This window comes from Calypte anna, chromosome 10 (assembly GCF_003957555.1).
Source record: "Calypte anna isolate BGI_N300 chromosome 10, bCalAnn1_v1.p, whole genome shotgun sequence".
Classification (NCBI taxonomy): Eukaryota; Metazoa; Chordata; class Aves; order Apodiformes; family Trochilidae; genus Calypte; species Calypte anna.
In genome coordinates this window covers 11,509,623-11,524,231 of record NC_044256.1, presented here as the reverse complement: position 1 = coordinate 11,524,231, position 14,609 = coordinate 11,509,623, and the positions used below count along the sequence as shown (strand labels likewise).

At 36.3% G+C, this 14,609-nt stretch overlaps 1 protein-coding gene across 1 annotated transcript in view; it reads right to left on the bottom strand.

Moving 5' to 3' along the window:
- Nucleotides 1-980: 980 nt before the first annotated feature.
- The window catches only part of TRPM7 (transient receptor potential cation channel subfamily M member 7), a 54,584-nt gene continuing 40,955 nt past the window's right edge, over nt 981-14,609 (bottom strand). The window contains 17 exon segments of the mRNA XM_030456735.1: nt 981-2,646; nt 3,086-3,192; nt 3,301-3,352; nt 3,929-4,134; nt 4,459-4,541; nt 4,830-5,113; nt 5,745-5,810; nt 5,900-5,950; nt 6,151-6,176; nt 6,882-6,919; nt 7,359-7,429; nt 7,828-7,912; nt 8,905-8,964; nt 9,766-9,842; nt 11,484-12,622; nt 13,081-13,213; nt 14,247-14,431. Of these exon segments, the coding sequence (XP_030312595.1) occupies nt 2,516-2,646; nt 3,086-3,192; nt 3,301-3,352; nt 3,929-4,134; nt 4,459-4,541; nt 4,830-5,113; nt 5,745-5,810; nt 5,900-5,950; nt 6,151-6,176; nt 6,882-6,919; nt 7,359-7,429; nt 7,828-7,912; nt 8,905-8,964; nt 9,766-9,842; nt 11,484-12,622; nt 13,081-13,213; nt 14,247-14,431 (2,794 nt within the window). The 3' untranslated portion in view covers nt 981-2,515.

Genomic DNA, 14,609 nt, shown 5'->3' with positions numbered 1-14,609 from the left:
TTTTTTGCCACCTCACTTTTCAAATGCCTTATCTGAAAGATATTTGTTCTTATGGTGGGGTTTTTTTGGTTGAATGGGTTTTTGGGGGTTTTTCCTGCTAGTGTGAAGAAGATAATTTGTGAAAGTTGTAATTTCAGCCCCTCTTAATTTGGACAATTTTGGCTTCTCATGTAACTCTAACTCTCACAGAGTAAGCCAGCACTCAGGCCAGGAAGATGTACAGACATAGGTACAGTGTCAACCACTCCAGGTCTTACAAACATTCCCCACAGCAATTTGTCCTTTTGGGTCTTGAAAAGGGTACAGGCCCTAATCATTGCCACTCTGAGCAGAGGGAACTCTCCCTACCACCACAGCCATCACACAAAAGCCACATCTGTTAATTTTGTTAAGAAATGAGTCACAGGTAAAACTACTGAAGATGGGTATCATGGTTGTAAAAAAAATTAACTGTGCGTTGCTAAGTGATTTTCAGGAAATATAAAGGTTCCCAACTTTTATTTACAACTTTCCCCAAATAATTTTCTCATTTAACATACTGAATTTGGTGACATTTTTTACAGCACTTCTCTAGGAGTCCTTCTGGATTTGAAGAGCTACCCTCACTCACAGACTCCTGCCCTTAGTTGGCTAAAGGTACACAAAGCATTAAAAACTTTTAAGTACATCTTGAATAACTGCCCATTACCCCACAGCAACAGAAGGAGATGCAGTCAGGCAGCTCTCATGAAGCAGCTCCCAGTTCAAAACAAAACATTGTAGAGCTTTAAGATATTTTTGTCTTAATTATTAACCCCATTACATATATTTTGTTTACTAAGAGATTTCACTCACCCCCTGCCCCCAGTTCCTGGTGTTACTCAAACCTCAGATACCTCAAAGGTGGCAACTGCTCTGATCCAGCATGGCAAATTCTACTTTTCTGCACAGCTACATAAATCCACTCAAATAACCTTTCAGACAAAGAACAACAGCAGAAGTCTGTAAACAAGAATAAATTTATTTTAGATTCTTTAAAGATTTAATGATATACAAAATGTATACAGTATTATATCCTTATAACATTTTACCTTTCCCCATCAAACATAAACCACCATTTAAACAGCTATTGTGTTCGTGCCTTAGGTCTGTATCTATAAGATACACTACTGAATAAAAAATTTATAGAGCTATATGTTGCCCTTTTAATTAAAAATTACAAATTAGTACCTATGTAACAAAAAAAAAAAAAAAACAAAACCCAACATTTCAGCATGAAACTTCAGTTGGACAACAGTTTTTTTTCTTGCTGAGTTTTCAACAATATTTGGGACAGTTAAATTACATTTTATTGGCATGAAGGTGCATTGCAATCTCCCGTACTTTACATAATGCTAATCCAACCCGAGTCTCTCTTAAATAAGTACCACAAACAACATAACATTAAAGATGTTTTCTACACAATTTTAAATACATTTTAAAAAGTTATGTGTACATTCAGTTTGATATACTGGTTTTACAAGATCTTTGGAAGGCATAGGTTCTGAAGCAGTCACTACATACGAGGAAAAGCACTTCCAACTTGTGTTCTTACAAGGCATTGGTGGGACCAGCACATACTATTTCTTCTATTAAATATGATTATACCAGTCTATCATGGCTTTGTTACTATATGATGGTGACTTGATAAAATTGAAATGTATAAAACAAAAAATTTCATTATGCACAATTAGGGCTCTATTCCACAAACAAAACAAAGGAAAAAAACAAAACAAACAAACAAACAAAAAAGGAAAAACGAAAACAAAAAACAAACCTACTTCACAGCCATGAAGCTGAATCCTGATTTGAGACATTCTCTCTCCATGGGAACAGATCAAGTTATTAAGTTCCTACCTTCAGCCTCAGCCTACTGACATCATTATACACACCTCACTTGGCTCTGTCCTCTTCAAAAGGCCAGACTAAAAGATATCTGGTGAAAAAACAAGAGTGTAATACTTCCAAATCACTCAAAGAATGCTCTGGCATTACAGAGGTAGGTGCTTTCTTGCCTTTTGCTGACAGTAAGACAGCTGCCAAGAGACAAATGCTTTACCTTAAGACATCAACTACCAGAATCCTTTTGGTTGAAGGCATATTGCACACCACAGAACTACAGAGAGAAAATCCTCCACCAATCAACCAACCAAGCAAAAATCCACAACAAACAAAACAAACCACCAACAAAAATCAACCAACAAAAACCACAACACAAACCAAAATCCATAATACCTTCTGCTAAAAAGCCCCTTTAAAAACATATCTTAAATATATGTCGTTATTCAACCTTTAAAATGATGAGCTGCCAAGCTGTTCTCTGCAGGTGGTTATCACAAGTTGTTAGGTCCTTAGATTATGGACCAGCCAAAATTCCACTTGTAAGACAGTGATGCTTGTTTTGACAAATCTTTCTTTTAATCAGTGAAGGAAAGGTAAATGACAACTCTGTGATGTTTCATTAGGTTTGGATGAAGCCACTGATTTGGTCACATCATTAGAGCATCAGACGAATAGAATGAGCTGAATCTGATTCTTTGGTGCAGCTTCCAGGCTGAATTGTCAATTCAGGGGAATCATCCTGAGGAAATATGATCTTGTCAGGTGTGTAATCATTCCTCTTCAGATCTGCACAAACAAAATGAAGTCACATTGATTACTACTTACTGAGCTAACAGAATCAATAAGGCATGAAGTCTTTCAAAGACTCAGGCATGCATAGGTGCCTAAAGAATCCCTCAATATGCACTGTTGCATATTGAGGTTTTATCACACGTCTTTAGAAGTCTAAAGCTGGTTTAAAAAGCAATGGAAACTTGAAAATTCTTTTATTTATAAACATTATAGTAAATATTGAGATAACTTTTCCATGGAAATCAGATCTCTCCATGATGTATTTTGATAATGCAAGAGTTTACAACTCAAATTTAAAACAAATTATCTCTCTTCATGCGAGAAAAAAACCTGGAAGAGAAATGTGAAACAGTCAGGAATCATGCAAGTTCCTATGGTTCTCCTCGAGTCTAAAAGCATAGAGGTTTGAGATGAGTGTAGTGCAGGTACCTACCAGGAAGTTTCAGCTTCCTGCAGCAGGAATTACAGTGATGCTTTGCTCTGAAGTTTTTTATTGCATCCTCTCCCAGATTGGCTGGGCCAAACACCATATCATATGACCTTAGATATAAAGTACACATAAACATTAGTCACATGTTGCCATATGCATACATAGTTCTCTGGTGAAAATTTTGTAATAGTTGTCCTTAAACCCCTCTTTAGGCTTACCTTTTTTCTCCAGCTTTTATCACAGAGGGATCTGTCAAATTTTCTCCAACACCTTCAGACAGCACATGAAGAAAAAGTTACATCTGATACATTACATAAATGCATTATATTGAAAATCCTTGCCATCCTAAGCTATGACTTCTCAGCTTCCCCAAGAATAAAAGCAGAAAAAATAAAGAAGAAAAATCAAACTATATGTGATACTCTTACAAAAATTGCACCTGAACAAGCACCTCTACTTCTAGGATCTCTCCCACCTTTTTTGACATCTGCCTGCAATTCCTAACTTTACTTTTCGCCTGAAAGAGAGAAGTTTTGATATAGTTCTCACAGGCAGAATATCTGGCCCATAATTCAGGATAAATCCAGTTTACCATACTGGCACTACACAATTGTGGCAAAAAATAGGATTTTTTTAATGGTGCACATTATTAGGAAAAAATATGTATTTATACTCCCTGTATAGTTGTAAGACTTACTGCCATATTAAACAAGACCACCATTGATTCAAGGTGCACTAAATAATCCTTTTTACTTATTACAGGCATTCAAATTCTTAATAAAACACTTTCACCACAAAAAAAAAAAAAAAAAAAATCCCATGTATGCTGCAAAATAAAGACATTACCTTGCAGATCTAGTACCAGCAGTTCTCCTCTGGTATATTCATATGTCCAATGGCTGAAAGCCAGCATAACCTCCTCTAGCATGTTAGTTGGAATTATTTCATCACCATTATTGTTGTTGTATTTTCTAAACTCTCCAGTCATGCACTCCTCAACTGCAAACCACTGGCCAGCAGAGTGGCAATATAACAGGAAAACTTCCAGGAACCTAATAAAGAGCATCCTCAATGAACATCTTTCCAATTATATGGCAAATATTTCATTACTACCAGATTTTTATTTGGCTTTCTAAGAATTTAATCAAAAAATATTACACACATTTACATTACCACACTAGGCCAGAATCTGTGCAAAAAGTAACAATAGAAAATCTTGCCAAGGATAATTCTGTCTAACACATTCAGACCAATTGCTCTGAGAGATGGGTGTGCACATATCACTATCTTAATATATTTGATCCATCTGTTAACAACTCTATAGGCATTATCTTTGTCAAGAGCATGCAACATAACAGAAGTTCAGAAACACCCACCGTGGAGAGTATGGAATGGATTTGGGCTTCATTTGATTGAAAGCAAAGGTGAGCTTCTGAGCAGCCCTCTGCTGTTGAATTTCCTACAATTCAAAGCCACATTTCGTTAGCTGCATTTTATGATAAGGAACATTAAGGAGCAAGAAAAGCAGCAAGAACAGCGTCTACTCCCCCAGGACATTGTAACAAATTACTTGCTTCTTAAATGATGTCTATCTTTTAAGAGCTTGAGCTCTTTGTTAAACCACATTGAAGCAGAGTTTTTAACTCTTAAGCTCATCTAAAGCGATATATTAGTTCTTAGGGGGAGTGTGACCTATTTAAGATACTATGCCTGTCTATGTTTCGAAATTGACAAGGGTAAAACTTACTCTCAAACACAAGTGTAACACTGTATCTTCTTTATATATGCTTGACCAAGTATTCACAACTTCAGGAAGAAAAGACTTGATGATATAAAGATGTCCTGATTTCAGGATATCGTATTCTGACCATGTGCATACTACTTTAAGAGCTCGACGTAAACCTCCTCCCATCTCCTCTTTACTTAAAAATTCAATTTTAGCACAGAGTCCTAGCTGTGACCAGGAAGACATGCTGTTGTTCAGGATGCTTGGAGAACTTTCTTCAAGGCGATACACAGTGACTGGTTCACCTAAGTTACAACAAAAAAAGTAAACAAGTATTTAATATTCCAAGTTGAAGACCAGAAGCACTGAAAACCTCCAGTTTCTTAGATTTCCACATGCTGCAATATCCAGTTGTTAATAACATCCCTAATTAACAAAAAAATTTGATCCATCCAGTGGGAAAATGCCTCTCCAACCTCTTTCGTATAGCAGCAAAGTAGTAGAGCAGCTGTTTTCCTAATTAGAAGTATTAATGAAACTACTAAACCAGTATTAAGAGCACTAAATAAATGTTTATACTTTACATGAGTCAAGACAACCTCAAGAGCTCCTTCCAGAATAATCTGTTATAAAAAGTTTTAGTATAACACTGTCAGCACTCTATTACGATTTGTGAGGACGACTGTATTTACACCTGGATTTCATAATCAAGTGAACTGCCCTAGGAAAGGTGTCTGCCACACTCACTTATATTTCAGGGTGTTGTAAGACAGATACTGGACTTCTTTTAGTTTGCCAAACCTTCAGTTTCATTCTTGCTGTAAGTGTGAAATTTGGCTTGATCATTTCATATTAGAAGGAATCTGTACAGGGTTTACTTCTATTTTCTTCCCCAAAACACCATAGTGAACCAGCAATAGGAAGTAAAATTCTTACCTCTTGGAGGCACAGGAGTGAATGGAATGCTCTGTGACAATCTCATCAAGTTATTTCTTTCTACAGCTAGAGGAAAATTACAGCATTTGTTAAAAGTTTCAGGATGTAATAAGTGTCATTAAGAGTACAAACATTACCTCCTAAGAGAGACTGACCTGAGTAATAGTAATTGATATCCATGATAGGCTTGAAGGGAGAAGCAATACCTGAGATTTTTAAAATAAAATAACATTAAATAATGAGAAAAGAGATATTGCCTAATACCTATATTGTTCTGTAAACTATCAAATGCTAAAACTTGCCAAGCAACTATAGTTTGAAAAAGATTTAATGTGCAGAAAACTGAGTATCACACTTAACTCTTCAATACCTGGGGGGGAGAATGAGAAAAATTTTTAAAACTTACCATTCAATGCATCTTCTTCAGATGGCCTGTGAAATGCCACAAAAACAACAATCATTGCTTCTTAAAAACTTATTTTCTATTTACTGATTCTGACACATCCTCCTAGGTCACCTTGTTAACTTCACAGTACTGCTTTTATCCTACCTTTCAAGGGCAGTACAGGCTTCTTAATTACCAAACAGCAATGGAAGGCTGTTAAGTAATCTCATGCTTTTAGAGCTACACTTTAAATACCACCAAGTCACGCACAAAATTATGCAAAGTTCGCATCACAAGAGCTCATTCCCACAGAGGTGTTGTAATTAAAACTTGTTCACAGCAGCTTACCCTTCCGTTATCAGATGAATAAGGTAATGGCTTTAACAGTTAACTCAGGGGATAATTGTTAACAAGAGCAATGACTGCACAATTTCAGACAAGGTTTACAGTTTGAAAGGTTGAGTAAAGACCTTTACCAGGAAGCTGGCTCCTTAACAAGTGTCAACACAGTACTTTTCATTTAAGGGCATGTTTGGCCCTCTGACATGTGACCCCATTCATCTAAATGGAACCTGTCAAAGAATTCCAGTGAACACATTCAGTTATTTATTAGAAAAACCCTTAAACCTTGTTTTTCACTGAGTGCAACAGAATACCACTATAGCCAAAGACAACAGTAAAGAAAAACAAAAAAAACATCCAAATATAATATATAGTAATAAAGCTGCTCTCTTTATAGAAATCTTACTTACATTTGACTGCTACTTGAAGGTCTACCTTGTAACCAATCCTTTAAATCAAAGCAAAGAGAAAAATAAAGATTTCAGTTTTGAAAGAAAAACATATTTAATTGGAGGTGGAGATGAACTGCAATTGAATGGACAGACTCAAATACAACTGATGAATGGTAACTGCAGTTACATGAATGCATAAGACTGTACATTCACTACTGGTTTATGTATTATATAAATAATTGTTTTAAGAAAATTGTTTTAAGAAAAAGGAGTTGTTTTTTCCATTAACAGGAAGCAGCATATGTTCTAATAGTGAGAATAGGCACAATATGCAGTAAAGGACATGCACAATTTGTCTCAGTTAAAACAGATCTGTTGCCTCCTTGAACATATGACCCACAAATCAGTGTTATTCTTTACACAATCTGTTTCTTCTCCCTTATTTGTTTAGTTTCTAGTTCTGCTGAACAACAAGGGAAAAAAGAGGACACAAACCGTCAGTAATGCTGCTTTAGAGTCCACCTGCTGAGAGTCCTCACATGATGCTCTTCTGCTCTTGCTGTATACTATGAATGAAAGAGATTCATAAGCAGACATAGAACAGCACTGTGTCATTCTTACCTATTTCCTAATAAGAGTGGGCAACTTGACAGCTTAGTGTGGCTCCCAGTAAAAAAACCTGATCCATGACTATCTGATCTTTACAATTTTCCAGCAGAGTCCTAACTAGATCACTCAGCTTTTTATGACTCTACCTGTTTGTGACAAATACAAAGTAACAGAACTAAGCTGGTATGACTACAAGACACGAGGAGGCATGGGAGCAGATTCTAACAGCATCAATCATGAAAATATTTCAAGATGCTTTAATGTTCTGTGTTTCCTTTGCATCTTCTAAAAATATGCATTGTCAACACAATTTAGAGACAAAATTAGGTCACTTGAAAGACCACAATGCACTTACATTGTTCTGAATGGACAACTGCCAGAGGATCAGTAAACCCACCACAAGACCTAGATTGTCTTAGACCAGAGTCAGTGTGAAGACCCTACAGAAAAAAAGAAATAAATCACTAGTCAGCATATTCATTATCTTAAAAAAAAGTAAAACCAACCCCTTCATGATGCACCTCAAATACCTTGCTGGATAAAAATACAAAAGTGAGTACATAAAATGTTCTTTACCATAACCATCAGGTCTAACATTTTCATGTGCACATTAAGACCACTGACCCATACTGAAAGAGCTCTTTAAAAGGCAGTGTTACAACAGGATGCAATTACAGAAATGTATGTTACACCAATCTCACAAGCACCAAGTTCAGCTATTCCATCACATGCCTTTGTTAACTATCAATTCTCATTCATGAATGTGGCTCTGGCAGGAACTAAAGTTCTATTTCAACCCACTGAAAATAGGAACAAAATCTCAAGTTATCTTGCCACATGAAAACCTACAGTTAATTAATGGATTTTCCTCATGGATGTATTCCTTAGCAATAATTACATGCTTCTTTAATACTTACAGAGGTGGTCAGCTTTTGACAACAAAATAATTCTTTTGCAAAAAAGGAGAAAGGCAATTCCATCACAAACTTTAACTACATGTGGAGTGACATAGGGCTAGAACACTTCTCACTCACTCACTAAAGTGTAAAAATTGAACACTTATGAAAGAAAAAAAACCTACAACTTGGATTACTAAGCATTGCTTTCAATTCCAAGATTTATAACATTTCATAACGATTTACCATCGTTTTGCACCCTTCCTTCTTAAGGAAAACACACACCTGAAGACACACACACGAGCCTACGTGTACATTTGTGTGTCCAGTGGATACATTTACCTACACATGCACACATCTGTGTGTGTAAAACTGCATATATATACACATAAAGAACAACATTTTAATTGTTTTTTAAGTCATGACCAAAGTTTACTTATAGAATCAGAAAACAGTTTCTAGACTTCGCTGTACATCATACATTTGGTATCTGGTGAATGTAGTTTCTCTAATAAATGAAAATCATCTTTACTTACTTGAAGTCTGGTTGTCTCTATGCCCTCCAATATAGCTTTTTTGAAGTCTTCCTGCTGTTCCTATGAAAAGAAAAAAAACCAAACAACATAAATGGAATACATTACTACCAAAAAACCCATTGCAAAAATACACACAAACAAAAAGCTTTCTGGTCACAAATTATACTTATCAGAAGGTCCTGAAAGAACAGCTCAGCAAAACATTGATATTGCAAGTGGTCATAATACAATTCTCAAACCAGATTCTTCCCTGAATGAAGGGTCACTACAAATGCTAGCTTGTATTTACTGATTTATCAGCCAGTGATGAAACTAAATATTTTTGTATCCTATAGCACTCAAAGGACTATTGATTAGCACTTTGATAAATCACTTTCCACTTACTTCTTTTTATTATTGCTGAGAAAGACAGAAATAATACATAATTTATTATAAGTTTATTAGAAAAGCCTTTTCTTCTTGGGAGCATAATAAACAACTTTTGTCACTTTTAAAATCATATACACTGACATCCTGCTGTACAGAATATCACGTAAATCCAGGAAATCTTCCTAAATGTGGATCTTGAAATTTATGAGTGTCAGACACTTGGTTAGACAATAATTATAGGATACATAATTTTATCTGAATTCATAGTTGTGGTCATCTCAGCTTTCGTAACCTCAGATCTTGTTTAATATTTAATTAGTATCACATTATGAAGCAACAGTACTTGCTGTATCATAAAGCATGTACGCATTCCTTCCAGGCTGCATTTTGCAAGTACTTTGATTATATTTGCTCTTACACTTTTTCAAAACATACTGTGAAGCATAAAAAATTATCTCTACTAACACATTTCACAAAGCATTCCATGCTTACCTCAAGATCAGCACTTTTTTCTTTTATTTTGCTTGCTGCCTCTTTAAAGCGCTGCAACTCCATGCTGTCTCTATGACCTTTGACACAGTGAATTGAAAAAGAGTGTTCAAAAATCAAAGGCATCCTCCAACCTTCTGACCATGCCAATAATCTGCATCACCATAGCAAAGGGTTACAAATCATCTAAGCTCTGTAAGCCTGTTTGCACTGGAGAAGACTTTCCAAACAAACTAATGTGGAGATCAATATAATTAAATATTAATAGGAAACTATTGCTTTTCCTCCATTAAGGCATGGATTACCACAGTTCAAAAAGTGAAATTAACATTCTGAAGTTTTACTCAAGCATATGTTCCTGATGTGAAAGGAACAGAGCAGACCAAATTAAAGTATTTTTATGTCACTATGACAAGCGAGGAAAAGCAATACAGTTTTTTAAAGTAGCTTTTACAATATACCCTCCATCCTCACAGTTGCAAGAAATGGTTTTCAGAATTTTACCAAGTGTGTAGCTTTATATCAAATGAAAAATAGTTGGATTCACAATAGAAAGCTGCACTGTATCAGAAGTTTTATAAACAGACAGTAAGAATGAAGAGCATGTTCTAAAAGCTAGAGGTGTCAGAGGACCATACACTGAAAAATTGGCTCCAGTAAAATAAGTATAGTTAGTACTCAAAGTTATTAGTTGTGAAGTGCATTTAAAGATTAGGTGAAAGTTACACAATCACTGTCCACTTCTTCTGTTCATTCTTGTTTTCTGAATTGTAACATTTTTCCTTTTTTTAAACCATGAGGAAGTTGTAGACTAACTAGCTATTTGTTCACAGATGTGTAACACACACAGATCTAAAGCCACTAAGTGCATGTAGGCAGCTTCTTAGAACTTTAAGTCTCACAGCAGTGGAAAGATCTCTTGTCTAAAGATTTCAACTTTTACATCCTCAGCAAACCTTTGGAAAACACCAAGACATTTGTGACAAAAGCTCTGCAGGTGACCTGACAATTCCAGATTGTGATCTTCTGCTATATGCTAAGCATACTTAAAGCATCATCTACTTTACAGAAATCAGTTAGTAAACCCACACCTGTGTTTTGTAATGAATCTGCCACTGTTTTACCATTCAAATATGTAGGTAACTAACCCAAACCATGCACCTTTTTACTCTTGAGCAAAACTTGAGGGGAAGGCACAATGCTGTATATAATAACAGGACTTTGGAAGCTTCCAAAATGACTGCCAAAATATACATTAACCTAGGCAACAGTGGAAGATTCCAGTCTTAACAGTGTTTAGAAATATAGTATAGGAGGATCCCTCAAGCTTGACATAGATACCACAGAGATATTTGTCCAGGATTCCATCAGTCTAGTAGGTCTTCTGTGATTACGTCAAGAAATAGACAATATTTTTAATTTATGCAATGAGAAGGTAGGAGCTTTATAATGAGTTGCAAAACGTTGTCTACAATGCCCGTACCAAGTTGTAGAGCTGCTAATTGTGCCAAACTGCTGTACTCAACAACTAGCTATGTTTTTCAGAAAAATATTGTCTATGTGACAGAATTATAAAGAAATGGTAATTTAAGTAAAAAAATACAAGCAACGTAGGGAAATTAGAGATGTTAAAAGCAAACAAAAGCAGAGCAAAATGGTAGATAAAGTCACCTGCAACCGGAATACACCCAAAATACTATACAATTCTTGATAAGTCAAACCTTGTGGCTTAGATTTGGTCCACAGTTTATGAAGTAGTCCCATAAGGATGTTAGAACATAAATCTTGGTTTTGTAGTTCCATTGCATAGACATGCTGACTTTTTGAAAGTTCATCTTTAATATTCAATTTTCCATGTGAGCCACCACGGTTGACTGTTGATGTCAAGTCGCCAGCTGACAAACAGAACTTCCTTTGGGGGTTGTTCTTCGATAAGTTGACAGAGGACTGCTGATCACATTTGTCAACTCTGCAGCTGTAGTTATCATTAGTGTCACTCTCATCATGAATAAAACCACAATTAATGTATCCTCCATTTTCAACACAAGGTTGGGTGAAAGCAAGGCAAGCAGAGCCAGAAGCAAGAGGATAAGAGCAGCTAATTATGACTTCAGGACATTCAGAATCTACTTTGTTATACTTACCCACAAATGCACCAAATTCTACATTATTATCTCCTTCTGTGGCCTTAGAGAAAACAGTCTCTTCATGCTTTGCTGAAGAATCCAGCTGACTTTTGCAACTGGGCCGAGATGGAGTGCTAACAAAAAATTTAGCTGTTGGGGATGTTACATGTGGCATGCTGTTGGATGAGTTGCCTAATTTTTTACTTTTACCAACTGATTTTGAGATCTCTGCAGCCTGTATTCGTTGGCGGAGTTCTGGAGGGGAAACAGCATTTGAAAATAAGGCACTGCCTGAGGAACCTGCCTCTTGAAAGTTTATTTCTTCTCTTCGGGGAACTGGAGCTAACTCCTGACCAATTGTCTTATGTTGGGCTTCTTTTTCATCTCGTATAGCAATGTTACAGAGTAAAGCATTGTTACTTTCAAGGCCTCCTTGTGGAAAAGAACCGAAGACATTTCCAATGCTGTGCTTTTTCCACACAGATGATCTTAGAGAGCCATCCTCAATGAGGTTTTGTGCCAAATGTTTGGAAATGCTCAATTCCCGTGTGATTTCATTATGAACCTTACTAGCTTCTGAAGCCTTCTGTGCAGTCAGCGTTTTCAAAGTATCCACAGTCAGAGCAGAGAGATCCTGTAGGTGGCCAATCTGTGAATCTAAAGACTGTAATGACCGTTTTATGTAGTTGACACGATCACCAACTTCCTTTATTTGAATGCACATTTGTTCCACCCTAAGAAAAATCAAATTATGAAGTAGCTATGAAAGTCGTTTTCCTCAACATGCAAAAGAAACATCTCTGCAACCCTTACTGCCCATTTAATAAGGGAAAAAAACCTCTGCATTTGCAAGTTGGTATACACTGCAGCATTGGACTGTTTTGTAATAAAGCATTTGTACATATTTCTGAATCACAGAATTAACATACACATCAATACAGGGCCTACAGCACTTTTTCAAAGTTATCAGCTTATTGAAACATCATGCAAAACTAAGTGATACGAATGCCTCAGCTTACTGAGGGCTGCTGCAGATCAGGAAGCATCAATCACAGTATCAGTTTCTTCATTTCACTGGAAAGACTTAAAGACAAATTCCTGAACTATATTTTGCCCTCCCTAAAGAACATCTAAAAAACCTGCAAAAATTCTAAGCTTCTCTATTCAAAAATTTTACTTGTAAATACTCTACCGTTCAAATGTGACTCGAATCCTCTCCTCACTTCCAGAATGAAATTTATCATCCTTTTCATTGAAATACATCTCAACACACAGCTCTTCAAAATCATGAAGTTTCTTTTGATCTTCTTCTGTTAGGAAGAGTTCTAAAGAGAGATTAAACAGTTAAGAAGGTGAATGTGTAGTGAAGTAGTACAAGTGCTGATAACTCACAGCCACAACACTACAAAGGGTCTTAAAAATAAAAAAGGCACACAAAACCAAAACCAACAAAATACACAGTGCCACCTAAGACCCTTCCTCACTCCTTGCTAGAAAAAAGTTCAAGGTCCCAGATTTTTGCTAAAATAAAAATTCTAATTCTGAGAGGATCTGCACAACAACTCTCTCATTCTTGGGAACCTTGTATTTGCCTTCCAATACCTGAAGGCAATCTACAGCAAGGCTGGAGAGGGACTTTTTTCACAAGAGTGCTCAGCAAAAGGACAAGGGGAAATGGTTTTAAACTGCAGAAGAATAGATTTAGATTGAATCTTAGGAAGAAGTTCTCCCACTCTCAGGTGGTGAGGCTCTGAAACAGACTGCCCAGAGACAGTTGTGGATGTCCCCTCCCTGGAGGTGTTCAAGGTCCATTTGGATGAGGCCTTGAGCAACTTTGCCTCAATAGGAAGAATCCCTGCCCATGGCAGGAAGGTTGGAGTAGCTGATGTCTAAGGTCCCTGAGCCATTCTATGATTCCCCACATTCCTGCCCCTCCAATTCTTTTTTATTTGAGGCATAAGCTACCTTCATCTTCTGGATTTTATCACCTAGGGAACTTCTTTCTTTTTTCCCCTTTATCAGATTTTTTAAGGGGTTTCCAATAAGAACAGAAGCCTTCCAGAAAGAAAAAAAAACAACCTTCTCTCATTAGCAACAGGACATCTAATCTCCTTTTTTGTCTGTTTTGGTGTAAGTTAGTTTCACTGCACATTTCTTGTGGCTGTGCATTATACCCTTCATACAAACACTGGGACTTTGGACAGAATTAGACTTATTTGATATTAAAAAGATGGAAAACTAAGACATACTTTTACTTTCTTAAGCATATACATAATAACCAAGACCATACCACTTTTCTGACAGATTTTTATCTTATCAAAACGTTACTGTAAATTTTTTTATAGTAACAGTTCATACTTGGCCCATCTGAAGTCTTGTCTGTCTTTCTTCTTTTACATATACAACAGAAGAGGGAAGCCATGTGGCTAAGAATAATAAGTGGTGGAGGCAGAACAGGTTTTTCATGGTAAGCCATAATGAAATGATACCGTTGATACTTCCACACGATGTTTGAAATTGCCTTGACTTGTAAATACACGTTGCTGAAAGGGAACAGAAAATAATTAACACATCAAGGTGGTTTTTGGGGTGCTGGGAGGGTGTAGGGGGTGGTTTTTTTGTTTGTTTGTTTCATTTTTTTCAACACTTTCATTACAATCTTGAGTTCTGAAGGCAGTAAGGGAAAAAAAACATATACTAGTCTTTTACTGTAAAATTATT